At 40.0% G+C, this 23,765-nt stretch overlaps 1 protein-coding gene across 1 annotated transcript in view; it reads right to left on the bottom strand.

Annotated features, from left to right (window-relative positions):
* The window catches only part of LOC127582931 (vesicle-fusing ATPase), a 220,155-nt gene that overhangs the window by 137,377 nt on the left and 59,013 nt on the right, over positions 1–23,765 (bottom strand). Inside the window, exons 5-8 of the mRNA XM_052038589.1 lie at positions 13,674–13,840; positions 9,829–9,936; positions 6,535–6,610; positions 4,069–4,224 (exon numbers count right to left, since the gene is read on the bottom strand). Coding sequence (XP_051894549.1) covers positions 4,069–4,224; positions 6,535–6,610; positions 9,829–9,936; positions 13,674–13,840 — 507 coding nt within the window. The remainder of the gene's footprint in view (positions 1–4,068; positions 4,225–6,534; positions 6,611–9,828; positions 9,937–13,673; positions 13,841–23,765) is intronic.

Raw genomic sequence — 23,765 nt, 5'->3', positions numbered from 1 at the left:
ATCCTGTCACAGAACAACAAGCCCCTCAGGTCCCTGCAATTCGAACATATCCAGTCGCATATGCTCCCCAATCACCTCAAACTTCTTGAAAAACTTGAAGCTGCCCACAATCTTGCTGTGTAGCAGGTTGCTATAATCCTCAAAGGTTTTGAGAAATACTTACAAATCTCACTGGAAGGCCTGATTGTTTGCTGGAGTTTTCCGCTTCAATGACCAGTCAGCTATCACAGCATGTTCCCTATTGCTTTCTCTTCCTTACTGGCCATTGGCAGCTCAGACAGAAAATTCTCCTTCAATTGCTTTCACTCCTTTGGCAAGTTGTTAGCCTCTAAATCCCACTGCTGAGGTGGTTTTATATACTCCATCCTCCAGCATGAAGGCTAATAGTAATATTACTTAATGGAGGGAAACCAAGTCATTTGGCTTTGCTTCTATCATGTTCTCTCTGTGGAGACAGCACTACCTGGAATGCAATCATACAACCGTCAGCACTCTGTCCAAGCAACCGAATGGAAAGCCTGTTTCTTTTAAATCTCCTTTTGCATTTCTTGGAGAATTTTTCAATAGCAAGTCAACATTGCTCACAAAATTAAATGTTAATTAGATATAGCAATCCATTTTCTGACACTTACATTGTTCTCAATAGCTAGTTCTTACTTGTAATACAATACTCTTTCCTGCATTGTTTGTTCAGTCTGCTATGTTTTGAGATTTTGAGCTAATTACAAGCCTGCAATGTGACCATCTTCCCCTCTTGGCAATACTCTGTTCTCTAAATGTTCACTGGTTACCAATGCTACACTACCGTGAAATGGCACCATATGGCAAGAGGCAACAGGGATTTAAAACAAAATCAGAATTTCTAAAATTATCAGTAGGTCAGGCTGTATCCTAGAGGAGAAATACAGAGATAACATTTTAAACCAATGATGTCTCATCAGTCTGAAACATTAATTCTGCTTCTTTCCACAGAAAATATTCCAACATTGTTTTTTCATTCCCTGCTTCCCAGTTTTTTTTAAGGTTTTTACTGTGACCACTGCCCATAAATACAAAGGCACAAAAGTGCCAACAAGACAAGCAGTAGTTTATTTAAAAACTATTTATTACCAACCTTCCTCCACTAAAATAGCAAGATTAACAGGCTTTATTTTCATGCTATATTTTAAACTAGTTGGCAAAATATGCTCCAACCTACACTGATAGCATAATCTCCAAAAGTTACAGTTTTCCTGTGAACATTTCAGAACAAAAGAACACCAAGCACACAGCCCAGTACAGGCTGCAATGTCAAAGTACCGAACATGCTCGACTATAAGAATCCTAAAAAAAAATTCGAAGGTTTATAGCAGAAGATACCATTTAACCCAACATGTCAACATCAGTAAAAATGCAGTCGAAGTTAATCCCACTTCCCAGCTCTCGGGCTACCGTTCTGGCTCTTTGCAAATGCTCATCTAAGTATTTTTTTGTACATGATGAGAGAGTTTCTGCCTCCACCACCCTTTTGAATAGTGAGTTGCAGACCTCCACCCCGAGCGAAATAACCTTTTTCTCCCCACAATCCCCTTTTCTCAAATTCCTCCATCAAATGCCTCCTGGTTACTAACCTTCCTGCCAAGGTAAACAAACTCTTCCTGTTTACCTTGTAGAAACATATTAAGTTTTTTTTAAAAATACCATTCTATTAAATCTCTCCTGTCTTTTTTTGTTCCAAAGAAAAGAACTGCAGCTACAAGTGTCTCTCGAAATAAATGCAATGCACCAGCCTGGCAACATTCATGTATCTCTGTTCTGCACCCACTCCAGTGCCATCACGTTCTTTCTCAAATGTGGCACAGCAATTAGTGCTCCTGCCTCACAGCTCCAAGACCCAAGTTTGACCCTGACCTTGGCTGCTATCTGTGACTGTGTGGGTTCCTGTTGGTTATCACAGTGTCCTCCCAAAGATGAGCTGGTAAGTTAGTGGAGATGAGAGTCAAAAAGAACCAAAGGCATGTGAGAGAGAATAAAGTGCACAGCCACAAGGGAAAAGGACTGGTGGGATTGTTCTACCGGCAGTCAGCTTGGACCCAATTGGTTGAATGCCCTTCTGTGCTGTATTGAGGTGATCAACACCATATACAATAACCTACTGTGGCCTAACTAATACATTATACAGTTCAAAAACATCCTGGCTTTTATACTCTATGCCTTAACCATTAAAGGCAATGATCCCATGTGCATTGTAATCCACATTATTTGCTTGTCCTACTACCTTGAGAGATCTGTAAACATGAACTCCAAGATGTCTTTGCCCTTTAACAACTCTTAGTTACCTACAATTTATCCTCTTGATTGAACTCTCATCTTTCTCAGGATGCACTTCCATTTGCTATACTTGTGCCCACCTGACTGGTTCATTGATATCTCCCTACCACTGTAAACCTTCCCTCCATTAACCATAGTGATAATTTTGCTGTCAAACTTGTTAAATATGGTCCCTACATTTAAGTGCAGATCATTTTACAGATACTAAAAAAAAGAGGACCAATACCAAGCCCTGCACCCAGCCCTCCAGTCATTAAAATTCTTACCAACCATGATCATTTTCTTTCTTTCACTGAGCCCATTTCTAACCTAACTTGCCATTCTAACTTGGGTGCACATGCTTTCTGGGTTTCTTCATCAAGAACTTTGTCAAACTCCATGTATACTAGATCAAATATTCTACCCTCAATCTTCCTGGTTACCTCTTCAAAAATTCAAGTTAGTAAGTCAAATTTCCCTTGAATTCATGTCGAAAGGATGGGGTCCGACTGTGATCATGCCTTTAATCCTTCAAATAGACTTGCATTGCATCACGTGCAGAACCATCCACTGATTGCGCAATGAAATGCAAGTCTATTTGAGGAACTTAAAGGCACGATCACATGCTCAAATGAACTGGATAAACCTATCAAGCGAATGATCCTGAGCAAACATGTGGAATGTAGGAACAGATATAGGTTATACAACACTCAAACTATTCTGCTATTCAATTAAATTACATCTGATCTGTACCTTAAACCAAGTGAAATTAATTCTGCACCCCTTTAAATTTCCCTAACAAAAAACCCTGACCCAAAAAGAAACCATCACCATTTTCTAATATTCAATTGTCCTCCAGCCTCAACGTTTCGGCAGAGTCCAGATTTCCTCTACCATTTGTAGAGAAGGTGATTCCTGATATCAACCTGTGATATCTAAAGTGCACGCACTCATTTGAGCTACTTATTAATATAAATAAAAACATCTATTCAAGTCTTCATTTAATAAATAAAGATTCTGCAGCTGTTCAATTGGATAGCAAGTTCATTAGCTGTGTAAAATCAAAATCATTCTTTTTAATCATGTTTCAGCTTTTTAAAAATTAAGGTATAGAGAATGTGACATTTAATTTCTTTTGGTTCAAATAAAATGTATTTTTCATGTTTTGAAATGGCGAGCAAACACAGAAGATTGTCTTGAATAAACTTCTTACAAGTTCACATTTGCAACAAATGTATTCTTCACCCATAGTTTTAATGAGTTCAATCACTTTAAGACAGTGCCTTTACTGGTTTCTGCTCATTGCTTTGTGATGTGCTCGATCTCTTCTACGTGCTACAGTACTTACCATTTGCTGGCAATACGGATCAAGGTTTCATTAACTTGCATCTAAAATGATCCATTTCAGAAAAAGTTTTTTTTTGAGCAGAGCAAAAGGATGATGAGAGCATCAGAACCAAAGTTCATTTCACTTCAACAGCACCACCCACTAATCCATCAGTGTTACGGTGACAGGGGCCAGAGAAGGCAGCAACTCGATCAATAACTTCCACCTGACAAGAGGCCCCTTGGCAACATATAGTGCAATCATGGAAGAAAACAGCAAAAAAAATTTGGGATGGGCTACGGAAAAGTGGATGCTTGTTTTGTATCTTGTGAGGCAATATAAAAAGCAGCCATCCTTGCAGCGATGCACAAGATGTATTAGTAGCAGGAATACAAAACATCTATCCAATATTCAATATCCATTTAGCATCACTATCCTGCGTTTGCACTCACCCATCTGTTCCACAAGATCCACTGGAAAAACTCTTGAAGCGAATGCACGGCGGAAAATATCAGAAAATTCCTTGTCAAGACCACCAATTCCCATTTTCTCAAAGTTCCAGTCCGGATTAATGATGGATTGTCTTCCCTGCTTGGTTTTGGATTTGCCTTTAAATTAAAAAGTAGAAAAGTAATGACAGACTGAAACCACACAAACCTGTTGCCACCTAGTGGTTATATCAGGCACTAAAGCACAAATGTGCTCTTCCTCCATCTCAGAGATCTCTGCCTGTTGTTGTAACTAACATCTAATTAAAATATTTCAGAAGGGTCAGTTAAGATTGATGTGGATGGAAACAAGACACTTGTAGGCCTTCAATCCATTTGTATACAGTTGAATTTCTATTAGATTTGATTGTAAATCATTACGAATACATCACAAATAGGCTTGCAAGGGGCAATTTGGACTAGGAATTAAATCCTTAAGATCTTTAGTATCAGTAGTTAGAAAATGATGAAGGGAATGTTGAGGTAACATACGTTTGCTAGGGGAAAAAAGCCTTAACCAGAATATTGGTAAAGAAGTTAACTGTTGTAAATACTCAAAATAAGAACAGAAAAAGCAGGAAACTCAGCAGGTCAAGCCACATCGATGGAAAGAGAAAGGAAGTTAAAAGCTTTGGGTTGAAGCCTCTTCGTCACAATGGAGAAAAGCAGCATGTTAAGCTGCAGGGAGGGTGGGGGAAGGGGATGTCTCTGATAGGGTACAACTGGGATGATCTTGAGGATTGGCTGTAAATAAGGTTAGCTAGTCAGTGAGTGAATGGGAGCAGTTGGAGACTGAGAGTATAAGTATGTAGGAATGCAAAATACAGAGCAGGAAGATGCGCATGGCAGGTCAGGTTGGTTCCAGAACAAAAAAAAGGGAAAAAAATAAACAAATAAGATGAGCTTTTGGATGACTGATACAGAGAAATCAAGTTAAAACCCAGCTTGTTCATCAAGGTCCTCTGAGGAAGGAAACCCACTATCCTTTGATTTCTAGCCCTACATAAAGACTGATGTAGCTACTGTCTAAAGTGCTCCAGTAATCCATGCTGTTCAACCACCTTTTCACAGCAGCTAGAGTTGGGTCATAAATGCCCGGTGTCTTTACAAAAGTACTCCAAACACATGCAATGAATTTCAGCATTTGTTCTACCACTTAATCCAGTCACACATTGTTTTCTTTGAGTTTATTATTCATGGTCTTTGTACAAAATGGTCAGGAAGTAAGGAGGAGTTTTTCCATTTACTTAGGGTCAGAGTATGGCAAGAGTCACATAATCATGTCCATTTGGCCCATTGTTCCATGCCCATTCTTTTAAAGAGTTACTCAGGCACCCCTGTTCCTTCCGCACTGCCCTACAATTATCTTTCCTTTGACATGTGAATCCAAACCTTTTGTACGAGTCATTATTAAATTTGCTGCAACCACAGTTTCAGACAGGAAATTTCCATTCAATACTTATTTTCTTTAGAAAGAAAATTTATTGCCCCAAACAGATTCTTTTGCCAATTATATTAAATAAGGATGGCTGATGAGCTTCCTGCAAGTGAAATCAGTTTCTTGGGAGTTAATCATCAAAAGCCCTTTTTATTCGGCTAGTTTAAAATTGAAGCTGAAAACAAGATTCCCCAGTTATTAAGCTGGTAACCTCAGCAGGCAAATGTACCATAGAGATTTGAATGTCTTGACATTCAGTCAAGTTTCTAGACACTGGGTTTAGGCTGGGCAGCCTGGGGAAGAGCAGCAGAGCCTCAGTCGATGAGTGAAAAAGAAAGCTTGGAGGAATGCAGTAAGCTGGAGCCGTTTTAAAGCTAACTGTGCAATATTGTACTGTTTAACAATACTTAAATCCTTCAAGTTTGCTCTATACAGACGTTGCCGGATCCAAGTATTTCAAACTTTAGTTTTATGCCAGATGTCCGCCATCTGCGATTTTGTACTTTTATACTGAGAATTAATGGTGTACAACTGTGCTGTCCAATGTCAACAGCCAGAGAAATTGTTCCAAGGTTGTGGTCAAGATAATTGATGTCTTTGACCAAAGCAAAGACACCGGACATGGGGAAAAAATTTGTACTTCACCTAGTAGAGCATCTCTTCCAACATGAACAAACACTTTACCAGCATCGGTCCTCATCTGTGAACCCCTAACAGCAACTAAACTCTATTACAATATCAGGTTTATTTCACCTGTTGGAAAGCAGGGTGCAGAGAAATGAATAAACCTATTTGCAATAACCATGGAAGTACTAAAGGGAAAACCAAAGAGGAGAAGGTGGGGTCACCTATCAGCCTAACTAGCAATCAAGATTTCAGTGTCTGCTAAATGATCTTGGTTTAATATCAAAGTCAAGTGAAAGCAAACTGTAGCAAAAAACCTAGACATCACCGACTCCAGCAAAACTGAATTACACAAATCAAATACTCACCAATCAGAGTCAATGATGAGCTATTTGCCTTTTCAAAGATAACCTGGGAATTGGCTACGGCCAGGCCAAGATCGATCTGTGTTAACAAGACAAAGATTATTCAAATGAACAAAATAGTATAAAATAGCAATAACAGATAGTCTAGAGAAAACATTATTTGAGTACTGGTTCTCTTCTATAAGAATCTACATGGGGATTCCAAAAATACCCAGGTTTTATGAAGAAAAGTCTTACACCTTTTTATTTAGCTGCCTTAACCAGCTGAGTGCAAATAGGAGTGCATAGGAACTACTCCCACCCCATTACCTTCAGAAGGCATTCAGAGTAGCAGCTGCTGTAAGCTGAACAACAGACACTCACAGAGCTCTGTCTTCAGCATTTACAGTAATCTCCCTGAGACAGCCTTAGAAGTTTGCTTCTACCATTGCCTTGGCCATCACTGAGACTCTGACCAGTGATTGACAGGTTGGAGGTTTGTTATTCATTGACCACTTCAGCCAAATCCATAAAAGGCTGTCACTTTAATGTTTCATCTCACACTGTTTCCTTTTATCGCAGTGCAGTGATAAAAACCACCAAAACCCCTTCAGTCTAGGAAATCTCACTCCATTTTGTTCTACTGATGACGTCTCCGGAATCTTAGAAATTAAAAAGTCAATCTGATCCAAAATGTGGTTAGTCAAACATTCTGTATTGTTTTCTAGCCTATCACATCCACCTATTATGTTATCAATCTGGTTTAAGCATTATTACACTTTTATTAACACCAGCCCACTGACCACCTGCAACTGCAAACATCACTCCAGCACATACATCATGAATATGCAATTTCCAAAAAAAAAACCTGCAGCATCAAGGACATGTCAATCCAGGCCAACTTATCAATGTTCTATAAATCAGATTCAACTCAGTGACATTTTGGGTTGTTCCCAAAACCCTGTAAGGATTTCCCCCATAATGTTTGCAAAACTAACTTACCAAATAAAGACCCAACAACACAACCTGAAGAACAAACCTTCCTCACAAAACAATCTTAAGCTACTTTGATAGATGCAAGATTAAAGCAACCCCATCCTGTGACTACAGGGTTCCTAACCAGACCCTGGAGTACAGATATCCTACCCACACACTTACATGGATATTTTATTTGGATACTGTTAGCTTCTTCATTTTGCCAGTTAATAAAATAGTAGTAAATAGCATATGTGAAGTACCAAGACTATCTAAGCATGTACCTTCCTCCAATATTTCACCCAAAGCTCCACCACTTAAAATAGATCAAAATGATGGTGAAGTGCAACCAAGCTGGATGCTTTTCAGTTATGTTCCATACAATGTAGGAATTTTACAATACAATAAAGAAAATTAGGAAATTAAGCAACCAATAGGGGGTAGAGGCTCCATGAATATACCTATCCCTAATGACGGTGGAACAATTGCAAAAAGATGACTAATGCACCATAAAAGGCAAATGAGTGATCTTTTTCCGACAAACCTCGACATCCCCACTGTCACAGATACCAGACTTCAATCTGATTCATCCCAAGTGATAAATGGAACAAGCACAATGGAGATAGAGAATTCCAAGGGTCACAATGATAATCTGGCTGCAAGATCTGTGCTCTGGAACTGCATGCATCTTAACAAGTCACTGTCATATAGCTACAGCACTCACATCTACTATCTAATGCAAAGATCAAATCCAACCTGACCAATTAACATCCACCTGTCCTTCCACTTCTATTGGCAATTTACATTTGTAGTCCCACAATTATTGCCAACCATCCCAAATTGTTTCATGGTAGTGCATTCATGAAGTCTGACACCAAGCTACAGGCTTAGTCAAAGGGATGGTTTTAAGAAATGCCTTACAGGGAAAAGGTAGAGGTACAAAGGTTTAGAAAAGGAACTTCAGAGCTCAGGGTAGTTGAAAGCATAGTCCCCAAAAGGTAGAGTTATTAAATTAAAACTGAAGTGTTGAAAAAAGTCATCAAAACTGGTATCAAGCAAGTAACGATTGCAACAATAACAATTGCAATGTTTGGGTCTGGGCATTTAGCAACAGACCTCATTACAGCCTTAGTCCAATTCGAGATGAGAACCAGCATACAACTATGAATGGCCTTGACATCAAGCCAGTGTTTGACCAAATGTGGCACCAAAGAGTCCTAGTAAAAGTAAAATCAGTGGAGATCAGAGAGATAGCTCTCCAGCAGTTGGGAGCATAACTGGCAAAGATGCTTGTAATTTTTGGTGCTAACTTCTCAACCTTGAGACACTACTGTACAATCTCCTGAGGTGTTTTAAGTCTTATTACTTTCAGCAGTTTAATCAAATAACAACCCTTCCATCACATAAGAAAAGGGCCTGTTCAGTGATTCTTGCCAACTGTTCAGATGCATTCATAATTCCTTCAATAATGGATTATCAAAAACAAACTTCTGGGTCAGAGGTAAGAGTGCTGATTAAGATTACAATTGGCAAGTGCAGATCAACTAAGTATTGAACCAACAAGTCCACTTGTCGGATACAATACTTAAACAGTTGTATTTCTACACTCATGAATGAATGATGACTTTAATCAGTGCTTTTACTTCTATATTAACCTTCAACTACAGCTAAAATCATTCTTTCAAATAAAAGGCTAATTCAGTTCATCTAACAAACCACTGAAACTAATTCTACCCAGCAGCTAGTGACTCCTTACAGCAGCCTGTCAAACTATCAGATCCCTACAAATGAAAAGACATTTGTTTAAGAACAAAAAGTTCTGATGAAAGGTCATCGAACTGAAATGTTAACTCAAACACTCTCTGCACAAATACATCCTGACTTGCCGATTATTTCTAATAGCTTCTGTTCTTATTTACTATTTCCAGCATCTACAGTATTTTGCTTTTCAATTTTTGCTGAAGAACAAAACCTATTCATTAAAGCACAAAAATCTGCGCTTGATCAAAATCTGAAATAGAAGCAGAAAATGCTGAAAATATGTAACTGGTTGGGATGCATCTGTGGACAGAACAGATGAGTCCACATGCAGTTTGTGGTAAGAATTGGCCATAGTTTGGTCCAACAGTCATTACATTATAACAGTGATGACACTTTAAACTCATGTAGTATAGGCACGTCTAATATATCCCAAGGTCCTGAAAAGGTACAATATAATGTTTTATGGCTCCATACCCTGTGTATTAAGTGACTGATTAAGAGTTTCTAACATTTTATTTTTATTGCATTTTATTAAATAACTTTTCCCACAGCATAATTGAAAGTTAATGATACAACTTCTACCTTCTGTTGCTTGCCAGAAGCCTGCTCGCCCTTCAATATGCTTGGGTCCATAGCTTCAATATCCTTCACCATTAACCCGAAGAGCTTGTCATTAAAACTAAACACAAGCTGAAGAGCAAAGAAAGAAAACGAAAAGGTTAATCATTCGAAAACTTCAATTGCAAAATCTTGATTAGTGTCTGGTTCATGTAATACTGGTTATTTTGATGCCGTACAAATCATTAGGTTATTCAGTTCAATCTCTTCAATCCGTAAGTATCTGGGAACTGCTGCTGGTTGTGAAGATATTGTTGGGACTGAAAACATTGCAGCTTTGGGGAAAAATTGGACAATCTTTCTCTTAAACAGGGAAGGTGAAGGGGAGATTTAACCAAGGTGTACAAAATCATGAGAGACCTAGAGTAAATACAAAGGACGCATTCCACTTAACGGGGGATCAAAAATCAGGAGGCAAAGATTTAAAGTAATTGTTAAAAAGGATGAGAGGAGGGAAGCAAAATGTTTTCAACCAGAAAGTATTATCGGTCTGGAATTCATTGCCTGAAAGGATGGAAGTAGAAGAAAAATTACTTCATATTTAAAAATACTCAAATGTGTATTTGAACAGCCATGATCTGTAGAACAACAGATCTTGTGCTCGAAGGTGGGATTAGCTTGGAAGCTTGTTTTCAGCCAGTGTACATGTAATAAGCTAAATGCCTGCCTTCTATGTTGTAGACATTTTATGATTCTGTGATGGACCAAGTAACTCAAGCATACCAGGTCAACAACAAGGACCCGCAGAATAATATGTACCCACTAACTTGTCAATAAGCAAATAAAAGCACATATCCAACTAATGTTGAGAAATTATTGTTATGGAACAGAGGAACCTAGGAGTGCAAGTGCACGGTTCGCTGAAAGCAGCGTCATAGGTAGATAGGCTGGGAAGGAGGTGCATGGCATGCTGGCCTTCAGTCAGGGCATTGAGTATAGGAGTTGGGAAGTTATGTTGCAGTTATACAAGAACACTTGATTATTGTGTACAGTTTTGGTCACCCTGTTACAGGAAAGATGTTATTAAACTAGAAAGAGTGCAGAAAAGATTTACCAGGATGTTGCCTGGAGTTGGGGGCCTGAGTTGCAAGGAGAGGTTGCATAGACTAGAAGTTTATTCCCTGAAACGTAGGAGATTGAGGGATGACCTAATAGAGGTATACAATATCACGAGGGGCACAGACGGGTTGAAAGTATGTAGTCTTTTTCCCCAGAAAAGGGGTGCCACGAAACAAGAGGGCACAGGTTTAAGATCAGAGGCGAGAGATTTAAAAGGGACATTGGGGCGGCTTCTTCACGCAAAGGGTGATGAGTATTTGGAATGAGCTGCCAGAAATAGTGACTGAGGCGGGCACATTAGTAACATTTAAAAGCCATCTAGATAAGTGCATGGATAGGAAAGGTTTAGAGGGCTATGGGCCAAATGCAGGTAGATGGGACTAGCTCACTGGGCAATACCGTTGGCATGGACCAGTTGAGTCAAAGGCCCGTTTCCATGTTGTATGATTCTATGACTCTGATTAGGTATTAATTAGCTGTTTCTTCATCTGACTTGACTAATATTCATTTTACAGGGCATACACCTAACATCACAATAAGAAACTTTGTTTAGAATCTCTTTGGCCACAAGTGGGCAGCACAGTGGGCATAGCTGGTAGAGCCACTGCCTCACAGCACGAGGGACCCAGGTTCAATCCCGATCTTGGGTGCTGCCTGTGTGGAGTTTGCATATTCTTTCTGCGACTGCGTGGCTTTCCTCCAAGTGCTCCTGTTTCCTCCCACATCCCAAAGATGTGCAGGTTGGTAGGTTAACTGGTCACTCTAAATTGCCCCTAGTGTGCAGATGAGTGGTAAAATCTGGGAAGAGCCTACAAAAATTACAGGGAAAATTTTTAAAATGGTATGAATGTAGAATGAATACAAATTGGTGGTTGATAGTCAATGCAGACTTGGTGGGCTGAAGGGCCTGTTTCCATACTGTATCTTCCGAGGACACTAACAAAATTCAACGAAGCTGCTATAGATCATTAATGACTTCTTTAAAGAAATGGTGGCCAGTGTGTTATGCGAATGACATTTAAGCATTGTGGTGGTGCACAATGCTGTAACCTGCAATCCTATAAATTTACTGATCTTCAATTTCAAGTTAGTAGCTTTCCTTGGGTAATGCTATCCTGAGTCAGTTTCATTGTGGCATTTTCTTTTGAAATGACGTGCATTCTCAATTGCCAGCATTTAGCTCGACAGATGCAATAACTGCAGCAAGTTCTTAAAGGAACATACTGCAATACCAGCAGTACTTGAAGCAAGAGGGGAGTGTTATTACATAATGATTGGATGTTGCAATGATGAGAGAGGGGGTGGAAGTGCACTTCCAGTAGGTCAAAGAAACATGGGCAGATTAGTGAAGAACAGTGCCTGCAGGGTGCATACTCTTTGCCCAAGGGAATCACAGAGATCCTCCAGGGTTACAGCCAACCTCAATTATGAACACCCAGACTTTGTCAAAGCCGCTGATGCAAATTCCCATGCAAACTCTGCCTGCTCCTGCAGACTGAAGGAAAATTAGACAAATTCTTCCCTCGAGGATGGTGCTTACGTGACCTCCCTAATGCAGGAATGAGAAACAAACTGAGATGTGCCAGAGATCAGCATCCTGGAATGAACCCGAGGCAAGGACGCAGGGAGTGATCGTGACCTGACCTACGCAGGTAAAGTATCAAGGCACAGTGTGCGGCTGGGTTTGAGGTCACAGGTCACATCTCGGTGAGAACTGAGAATGCAGTTTGAATGCTAGTCTTTTAACTGGCATTGTTTCAGCAGGAACAAGGTTAGCAAAAGCTGGTTGTTTCTAAGCAAATAGGAATTGTGCATCAGACAAGGGGATAAAGACTCAGTGAATTTGGCACTTTATACTATTGTTGACATTATTTGAAAGATAGGAAGTGGAATTCTACACTGGACAAGTGAAAAACATACTGAAACTAAGGAGCTCAATTTCCCACCAGGCATCAACTAACGTATAGCAAAGAGCCCAACATTGCTCTACTTCGAGCTAAGCTGATCTTCAATGCCGCAGCATCTTTTTTGTTGTGCAAAGGACTCTCTCAGCCCTTGTGTATGAATGTTAAAATTAAAATATATTACACTTGGTGTGCAGATGGTGAAATTTCTCTTGCAAAATCAGCCAACTTTTGATCTGTATGGAAGTGCAGACCTGCATGCTAGCAAATGGGAGATAAAACAGAAACAGAAAATGAGTACCCCATAAGCCCTTCTAAACTAGTCCACCATTAATATGATCAGCTAATCTTAATACCCTGCTGCTGCTGCTCTCTCCCCGTACCAACCTGACGCCTTTTATGTCAAGAAATTTCTTAAATATATTCACCAACCTGGTTTCTACAGCCCTCCCTTGTAGTGAATTCCAGAGATTCACCACTCCCTGGGTGAAGAAATTCCTCAAATTAGTCCCAAATCTCATGCCCTGAGACATGAGACACTTGACTCCTCATTCTAGACACCCCAGCCACAGAGAACATCTTCCCCACATCCAGTCCGTCTTACCCTGTCAAAATTTTGTAAGTTTCAATGAGGTCTCCTCAGATACAACACTAATGTGTAAAGCTACATAAAAGATGGCAAGAGTTAGACAAGGGTACAAACGACTTTCAAGCCACAAAACACACAGCAAGTAACAAGTGTAAACAAGGATTTTTTAAAACATTTTTAAACCCCTTGAGGTCTACACAGTCAAATTTAATTTTTAGTCAAAATTCCCCCAAATACTATTTCATGCGGGGTTGTACCTGCTGGCTGGTTGAAAAGGCCTGGTTGTTGAACTGCTGAATGAACTCTGCTGCCATCCTGTCAGTATCGTATGGGTTTGAATCCACACTCTTCTTCTGTAAGAAGTCAATCTCAATCGTCATGGTCCCAATGCACTGCTTTGTTTTGTCAAAGTTATAGGAGCTCACTGTGTAAATAGAGCAGACAGAAGTTGGTCAAGCAGTCATCTTTTACCATTTTTCTCCCGTAAATACAAACAGAACTGCTTATGCCAGATATTTTCGGAAGTTTCACAACTGAGGCTTAAGGCTACTCAACTGCACACTGCGATAGTACCTTGTTTGATCTGTATTGTAAACTACTCGCTTCTACACACCACTCAAGAAAATGCATACCTAAACAAAGCTAGAAACAAAATACTTGAAATAGTATTAACCTAGAGATTATAAAATCCAAACTGTTGCACATCCAAAGAACAGAGTACCCACTTGGTCCTGCAGTCCTAGATAGTTTGAACATGACTTGGTTGAGTTGAGAGAATTCCACCAACACATCACTTACAATGCATCTTTACACATGAAAGCATTTAGAAAACTAGATTTAGGGCAAGATGGTCAGTTACATTCTGTATCAAATCATCTTTCATTTAGTCCCTTGGGATTGGGAACAACCACTTCCATTCTGGTTTTGTGGATTCCATGGAAGTTGTGGGAACTGCAAACTCTTCCACAGATGGTTGGTGGGGCAGGGGGGTGGGTAGTTTGTGAGATGGTGTGCCCCTTCTGCTACTTATCCAGGGCCTCTGTGTGCTGCCTATGTGTGGCCTCAGGGTTCCCAAGGCCATCACAAATACTCATTCACCACATTGAACAGTCACAGGCCAGAGATTCCCAGAAGTCAATGGGGATGCTGCATTTCTTCAGAGGCCTTGAGCGCATCCTTGAGTCATTTCCTTTGTCTGCCTGGTGATCTCTTTCCATAACAGAATACTGTGTTTTGGGAAGCGGGCAATGCAAACAACATGGCCCACCCAATCACGCCAACTGAGTATATTGGTCTGGGAAAGGACACTGACAACAATTTTCTTACCCATCCATTGAACAGAGTGAAACTCTGATGCTAGCACCTTCTATACAAACTGTGTGGGCAGTCCACAGATGTGATATTATGTGGTTTCAGGCTAGTAGAACCCACGAATAATAGCTACAATTCCTTGAACTAACACTAAATTTATCATGGACTTAAAGGTCTAAAAAAGTGAACAATGTGACAGATAGCATCAATTGGAAGGGAATAATTGAGATACATGTCAAACAATCAATTAATATCTTGATGGGTCAAAGGACGAACATATAAAATAATACCCAAGTGACTTAAACCAAGACCCTTGAGGCACTATGCAGCAACTTTGTGACAGGGAGAATGGAAAATATTGGCTGCATTACAGGATGCAAGGAACTGGGAGAGTGCACCATACACGTGGAATTACAGAAGGTAGTTCATAGAAATAAATCCTAACTTTATGCCTGATTGACATCATACACGATTAAACAAGATGGATTAAAATCCAGAGCAGACCAAAAAGGAACACTATGAAAATTGGATAAAATACCCCAATGTAAGAAATAGCTTGTTTAATAGACAAAACAAAAGCCAAGAATGCAAAGTTGTCAACCCTCAACCATCCCCCAAGTTCCAAGACAAGTCAGAGCTCCAGGACAACTGTCTTGGGAGACAAGTCATTTGATCCAAAAAGGGTCATTCTGTTATGAATAGACCTTATTCACTGGCTGGACTAATCAGTTTAAATATCTTTTAGATTTATGTTATTAAAACTTGTAGTACTTCAACACAAGCAAGCTAGATAATCATCTTAGGGCTGTAACAAAGGCTATATTTTGCGATAATTTCACAGTGCTTGTCAGAAATAACCTACATTCTTTTCGTACCTTTAATGGGGAAAACCTACGCTGCAGGTTCCACATTGTAGATTAAGCAGAAATTAAGAAAGCTAAATTAAAAATACCAAAAACAAAACTGAAGAAAACTGATCCCAATAATCATCCTTAATTGATGGGTCCAGTAATACAAACCAAGGATAACTATGGGAATAGTTAAACTGCTTGGTAAAGATGGAATAGCATGAAAGTGGACTTGTAATTGGTGTTGCTGGTATATACACTATTTGCATGATTCCATTGTGTTTGCTTATAATAATCCCTCATGTTACATTAACACCCTGGTACAAAACAAACATCTCTGATCTACTGAATGCCAGTGTTAAGCAGTAGGTATTTTTCAAAAACAGAACTGAATGCACCCAGGGCAACTTTCTATATACACCTGTTTGCTCCTGTGTGGAATTATTTTCAACACACAGGTGATTACAAAACCAAATGAGAGATTTTAACCCTGTGTGAAATTACTCCAGTGATATTACACATAAAAAAGTAAAGGCATTTCCTCTCATTATGTTTCATCATCCCATAGACTCTACCGGCAGCTTGGACAGAAAGGACCACAAATCAAATCCAGCCTGACTGGACAAGGGGTCAGGGGCTGAATTGCTTTTTATATTATTTCATGCATTCGTGTGATGATGCTGGCAAAGTATGCTTATTTTCCACCCCTAAATTCCCTTAAACACTACAAGCTTCCTAAATCAAGTCACAGGGCAGATGAAGGAACATTGTGAACTTGGTAATAGAGCCATTATCATACAGCACAGAAACAGGCCCTTTGGCCCAGCACATCTATGCCTACCATTGTACTTATCCATACTAGTTCCATTTACCCACATTTGGCCCGCAGCCTTCTATGTCTTAAGATTCAAGTGCTTGTCTTGATGCTTCTGAAATGTTGTGAGTCTCTGCCTCCACCACCCCCTCAGGCAGCACGTTCTAGATTCCAACCACCCTGTGTAGAAAAATTCCCCCTCAGATCTCCTCTAAACCTTTTACCTATGCCCTCTCGTTTTAGACATGCCCAGCAAGGAAAAAAGATAAGAATAGAAAATGCTGGAAACACTCAGCAGGCCTGGACACATCTGTGGGTAGAGAAACGGAGCTAGCCCTTCAGGTTGAAGACCCTTTGTCAGGGGGAAATAGATTCTTCCTATCTACTCCATCTAACACTGTCCTGTGTATCCCTCTATTGGGTCACCCGTCAGCCTCCTTTGCTCTGGGAAAACATGCCCAGCCTATCCAAACTCTCCTCATAAGTAAAGTCCTCCAATCCAGGTAACATCCTGGTGAATTGCCTCTGCACTCCCTCCAGCACAATCACATCCTTCCTATAGTGAGCCAGTCAATGCAGTAATTTCATTCTCATTATCCCTGATGCTATCTTTTCATTACAGATATTGTAAAAGCAAGGACTGTTTAGGAATGATCAGCATAGCTTTGTGTGGGAAATTGTGACTTACACATTTGATTGAGGTTTTTATTTTGAAAGGGTAGCAAGAGGATTGATGAAGGCAAGGCAATAGATGTTGGCTACATGGACCTTAACAAGGTCTTTTACAAGGTCCTGCATGGTAGCTGGTTCGGAAGGTTAGGTCACATGGGATCCAGGGTGAACTAGCCAGTTGGATACAAAATTAGCCAGTGGTAGGAGACAGAGTGATAGTGGAATGCTGTGTTTCCAGATTGGAGGACTGAGACCAGTGGTGTGGCGCAGAGAACGGTAACAATTTGGATGAGGATGCAAGTGGCATGAATCGTAAATTTGTGGACGACACCAAAATTGGTGGTGTGGTGGACAGTGAAGAAGATTGTCCACGGTTACAACAGAATTTAGATCAACTGGGAAAGTGGGTAAAGGAATGGCAGGTGGAACTCAACTCAAACAAGTACAAAGTGATGTATTTGGGGAAGTTAAACCAGGACAGGACATACACAATGAATGGCAGGGTCTTGGGAAGTGTTGAAACAAGGAGACCTTGGGGTACAAGTACATAATTCCCAGAATGTGGTAACACAGGTAGACAGGGTGATGAAGGCGGCGTATGGCACACCTGCCTTCAGTGGGGCATTGAATACTAGGGTTGGGACATCATATTGCAGCTGTACATGATATTGGTGAGAATGCACTTGGAATACTGTGTGCAATTCTGGCCACCATATTATCAGAATGATGGGATTAAGCTAGAGAGGGTGCAGAAGAGATTCACAAGATGTTGCTGGGACTGGAAGGCTTGAGTTAAAAGGAAAGGCTGGGACTGTTTTCCCTGGAATATAGGAGGCTGAGGGGTGATCTTATCAAGGTTTATAAAATCATGAGGGGCACAGGTTGGATGGCCGCAGTCCTTTTCCCAAGGTAGGGGAATCTAAAACTGAAGGGCATTGGTTTAAGGTGAGAGGGGAAAGAGTACCTGTGGGCTAACTTTTTCCACACTGAAGGGGGTGAGTATATGGAACAAGCTGCCAGGGGTAGTAGTAGAGGCAGGAACAATTACAATGTTTGAAAGATATTTGGACAGGTACACGGATAGGAAAGGTTTAGAGGGATATGGACCAAACACAGGCAAATAGGACCAGCTCAGGTAGGCACTTTAGTCAGCATAGAGGAGTTGAGCCAAAAGGGCTTGGTTCCATGCTGTATGACTCCATGACTCAACATATTTAACTGTGTTTGGGTAGCAAGTGTTGGCAGATTTGGCCAATGAAGTAGAGGTCAGAATTCCAGCTGATTTTTTTTCCCTCCCCACACAACTGGCTCAATCAACACCGCCACCCTCAGCCCCCAACCCCCACCATTCCCAGTTCAGAAAACCTGAGCTTGTGACAGCAACCCAAGTGCTGACCAACCAATTCAACAGATCTCAATGAAAGCTAAACTAACTTCCTCCTGTTATCTATGCTCAGAAGCACACAGTGCAGTGTAATTATGCAAGTAGATGCGGGTGAACTGAAAGCAATCAACAAGATGCAAATAGCAGCAAAATTAATGCATCCACACTATCTGGTGACTACATGAAAGAGCATTGCCAATCCAACATTCAGGTAATAATGACGACACCAAATACAAACTGCAACATCTCATACACAGCTGCTGTTTCAGACAATTATATTCTTTGTCTGATTCAATCTTAATTCTAAGAGTTTCAATAGTGCAAGTGAATCAACTTGCTTAAAAAATCAAAAGCTCAGTATCTGTAATGCAGGAAGATTATGCAGCCCTTATTTCCATCTTTCTGCAGAACATTTCCTCAAGTACTTCATGTACTGTCAAAGATCCAAAATATCAAAGAATGATACACCAGTGAAGGCCATTCACTTTATGGCACTTGACTTGAAAATTCATAGAAGTACCAGTTCCAAAAGACATTCAGAACTCAAGAGTTACTTGCACCATTTAATTTCAATGATGTAGCAATTTGTCTAACAGAAGTACTGGAAAATGATATGGACTACAACCCAAATGAAATTGTGAAGAACTAGGGTGGAAAATTGCAGGAGAGCAAGAGGAGGTGCTGAAAAGATGAAAGGAGGATTTCAATGAGTTATTAAATGACTACAGCCCACCATTGAAGGAACACGAGACAAGTCAACACTCCAGTGGCCAAACTAAACATTATTTTGTCTAAGGTTTGTGTTGTGCTTTGGTACGATGTTCTACTTTCCACCATCCATTGTACTAATTATTTAACACACTTTATGGTTCCATTTGAAAACCATAGCTGTCAAATCTTTTAACCACATGGAGTGCTCCTTTATTCTTGATCAGAGTAAATGGTTAAAACATCAAAACAAACCCTGTGCAAGATTATGTCCAAGCTGCCAAACCATCTACCAGTGTTGTGTTCTACAGAAAAATAGTTGTATTTTTGATTCCTTAAGGTTTGACCCAAAGTTTATGGTTAGTACCGTGGGCATCCTTCACTTGTATGGGAAATGCCTTGTGTTTTTTTCACTGCTTCAAAATGCCTACCTGAAGTAATGACTACAGAAGCATTTTGTGAAGTAGTGGCTATATTTATGGACAAGAAATCCAGAGAACACAAATTCAAATCCCATGTTGAAAAAGTTTAAACTCAACATAAATACAGCAGTCAGTTGGTTGAACTGCGAGACAACAGCACTAACCACAGTGTCACTGTGCATGTTAAAATAACAAGCACCCTATCCACTCCTTGTTATTTGCTCTGACAGCTAAGATCACCTAAAGCCTCACCTTTCAATGAGATCTCATCTGGAATTTGCATCAAATGGCCTAATTCTCCGATCATAGAAAAGATGGACGAGCCTAAACTGACTAATCCTAAACTCGGTATCACAATCATGGACAATCAGCTGCCCAAAAAATGTAAAGAAACTGAGAATTTTTTTTAAAATACCTTGGGATATCCAAGGCACTAAATGGGCAAAAGTAACCAATTTGTTCTCTCTTCATTCAACAAGACAAAGCAAGCCAATTCCTGGGCCTAATGAGAGCAGTGCATTGACTGAAGATATTCCTGGCCCCAAAAACAAAGTAAATCCATTGAAGAAAAAGACTCCAAAACACTAAATGATCAGTAAGGGCCAAATGTTGTTATTCAGGAAAGCAAGCCAGACAGGGGGGAAGTCAGGAAGGAAATCAGTAATGCAAACAGGTGGAGCCTTGTTCAATTATTTTGTATCTCTTGTAACAATTTATCTAAACAATTTGAAAATGTACTGTTATAATTAGGTCAACAGTAAAATAACAAATAGATGAATAAAAATAAAAGTATGCTTAACTGTACAGAGGGTTTTGTTTTTAAGTATGCACATACTGGCACTCAAAAATTGCAAAAGCAAGCATGAAGATCATTTGTCATACAGCCCTGACCTGGCTGATTTTTGGCCCTGGCCTATCACTGCCTGTGTACATCCTGTCTTGCTTGAAAAGACCACAATGAAAATGAGGAAAAGCAAAGTGGCCCCATTACATCTTGACATTACTTCCACACACTAAGTTGCCTCATGGCTCGAACACGACATCCAGCAGATTACCATCTTCCCATGGGTGATGAATGAAATCTCAAATTAACCACAAAAGGACGAATTACAGAGGATACAATACACAATATATTCTAGATCAGGGACCAACATCCAGCACCAAGAGATACTTAGCAGTTGATCAAGTTGGCCAAGCCTTGAAAGTCATAGCTCCTAGACTGTGCTTCTTTCAGCTGGTGGCAAGACCAACTCTAAATAATCTACTCGATGCCAACCCCTCCAATTTACATACAACTCACCTGGCCCACAATGAGACCCAAGACCAATCACTCCCCCAGTTGTCAGAAAGGAAATATCAAGTGCTCTCAAGCAACCTACAACCTATTCTCTGAGATCAAGTTCAAACTTCACCAGAACTACTCTGCTTTCAAACTAATTACTGATTTCAAGCAAATATGAGCATCAACAGTAGTGGCAAACATTTGCCTTTGAGGCAGTATTGGTAAAGCAGAGCACCAAGCAGTAAAGCAGAAGTTTCTTCAATGAAATGCAAGTCAATGAAAACCTTCACTGGCTGGAGTTCCACTGGGCATTAGAGATATTGGCGGTCACTAGAGGTTCACCATCTCAGCAGCTTTTCATGGCAGTATGAAGTTCATTTTTTTTAAATTACATGACAGATGGGAACTAGACAGATTTCCTTTTCTACAAAGTCATATTTGTACTCAAATTAACCCTGGGCTGAGTTTAGCTAATACGAAGAACAGAAAAACCAGAAGACTCTTGGTTTACAATACTTTGGCATATTAGCTATCATGCGAGCACACTTGGATGCTGTCTCTAAATGTTCAAGGATAGTAGGATTGAAGATTTTGACATCATAAATATTCTTTGAATTAACAGCACATTAATTCAGGGTTATATCCTGAACATCTATTCAATAATAACTATTGATTCAGGGCAAAGTTGAATTGAGGCAAAAGTGTTTTTTTTGGTAAAACCTGCCTGATAAATATCACCACCTCACAAATGATCAACTGATGGTAGGTTGTAGGAAGGACTGCAAATAGAGATGCTGAAGAAGGAATCCAAGATTTAAACTAAAACTTGGTCTCTCCTTGAAATATTTCACCTTCTCCTTCACTTGGTACACAGGATTTGGGAGTGTAGCTTTCTGCGATACAACAATTCAAAACTGTCATAAAATGCAAAGTACACAAAGATCTAAATACAGGTTTTCTTTTTGATGCACGTTACTGAGAAAGTCTAACCAGTTTCTGTCAGTTTTCAGCAATAAGAGATTGATATTTTATGAAGGGAAATGGCCAACAGAAAGGAAAATTATTAAGCTCAAGGATTGAGGTAGTCAGGTTTAGAGGCCAGGTACAAAAAAACTAAATAATAGATGCACCCAGCAGTGCTCCAACAGGACTGATCATTGTCCCCAAAAAAAAGGATAATCTCGTCCATGACATACAGTTCACATCATTAGCACTAACTAATAAGCAGATACAGCTTTAAGAGACAGTTGGAAAATATAATGTCACTCAACACAAGGTAATCAAGTGCGAGTGCATGACAGCTACAAAAGGACATGCAGATTCAAAACCATTACCAGGCCAGTTACTAAACCCTCATTGTTGGACTGGAGGGTACAGGATTCATTATTTTTCCACACAGATAGGCAACTGTCTGCCAGTTTCAGGGAAAGAGACCAGCACATTTCACTACAATTAATCACAGCAGAGAGAAGGATAAAACACCTGCAGCTGCCACATTTAACATTTATCAGTGGTCATCATTCCGAAGGCTTGCAAAGTCAATTTTAATTATAGTTTACCATGAAATGATACATTAAAAGCTCAGCTAAAAAAAAAAGAGGATAAGCAGGATTATGTTAGAAAGTTCCTCAATCTGAGGACTGATTCAGATCTGCATTGCGTACATAAAGAATGCCAGAAACCACAACTGCAGTAGGTGAAGCACCAGCTGTACATGACGCTATCTGCCACTTGGTGGCCTTGACTCATACTCTGCTCAATACTCCATCGTCATTTTTCCCATTTTCAGAACAGTGCTTCCTTCATGTAGGAGAAAAAAAATTTTGCCTAGAAGCATAATACGATTTGTACATCTTATTAAACTTTAACTATATACACTGACAGAGTGTCTTCAATGTTGAATATTATAGTAAGGCATTTCACAAAGAATATTGTGCTCAAAATACAATAATTGAAGGACATAGCCTTTTGGCAGAGAGGTGAAGACATTCAAGGGAGCCTGCATGATCCAGATTAATCAGACATTTCTCTCTCACATCTGACAGTCATAAGAGAGTGTGAGTAGGGATTAATCTAAGCTCAACTGTAGAATCACGAGGACATTCGACAAAGAAATCTTGTAAGAATAGGAGCAGAACTTCAGGATGGGGCGAGGATGAAGGTCAATCTTTTGAAGGCTTGAGGAAGGGAGGCACAAAGTCATGAAAAAATTTAACTACATCAAGTTTAAGTTTGAAGCACTGGAGAAACGAAAAACATAGCTTGTCCACAGTTCTACTGCTAAAGTTGCTGAGGAGAGGGGATAGAGAATGCAATCCTAGTCAAAAGAGCATTAGGGTAATTGAGGCATAATAAGGGACATAGCTTGGTTACTTGTGACAGCACAGGAGAGCATTTAGACCATCAAGTCCATGACAGCTCTCAGTGAAATCCCATCAGACTCATTCCCCTTCTCTTTTCTCCTGTAGCCCTTCAACTTGTTCTTTTTCACACTCCATCAAATCCCCTTTGATTCTTTGCCACAAACCTACATCAGGGGCAATTTACAGTTGCCAGTTAACTGAACAGCATGTAACTGGGATGTGGGTGGAAACCAGAGCACCCAGTGAAAACTCACATGGGCATGGGGAGAACAAGCAAGTCTGCACATAAAACACGCAAGACCAGCATCAAACCCAGGTGACTGGAGTTCCAAGGCTTTGCCTCCAAGTCACCGGTTAGATTTTGTCAGAATAATTACAAGTTTGATTCAAAGGGAAGGATGATTTTCAATGGATCACAGCAAGGCAGCTTCTCTGTGGGCAGGATAGGATAGGATCAAAGGCAAGCAATGTTAGAGGTGAAAGGAAATGAACTTTTAATGGAGGGGCCAGAATATCAGACTCCCAGCTTATGGCAGTGGGGACAG

Source organism: Pristis pectinata, chromosome 25, assembly GCF_009764475.1.
Source record: "Pristis pectinata isolate sPriPec2 chromosome 25, sPriPec2.1.pri, whole genome shotgun sequence".
Lineage (NCBI taxonomy): Eukaryota > Metazoa > Chordata > Chondrichthyes > Rhinopristiformes > Pristidae > Pristis > Pristis pectinata.
The sequence above is the reverse complement of the archived record's forward strand: the minus strand, read 5'-3'. Positions and strand labels throughout refer to the sequence as shown.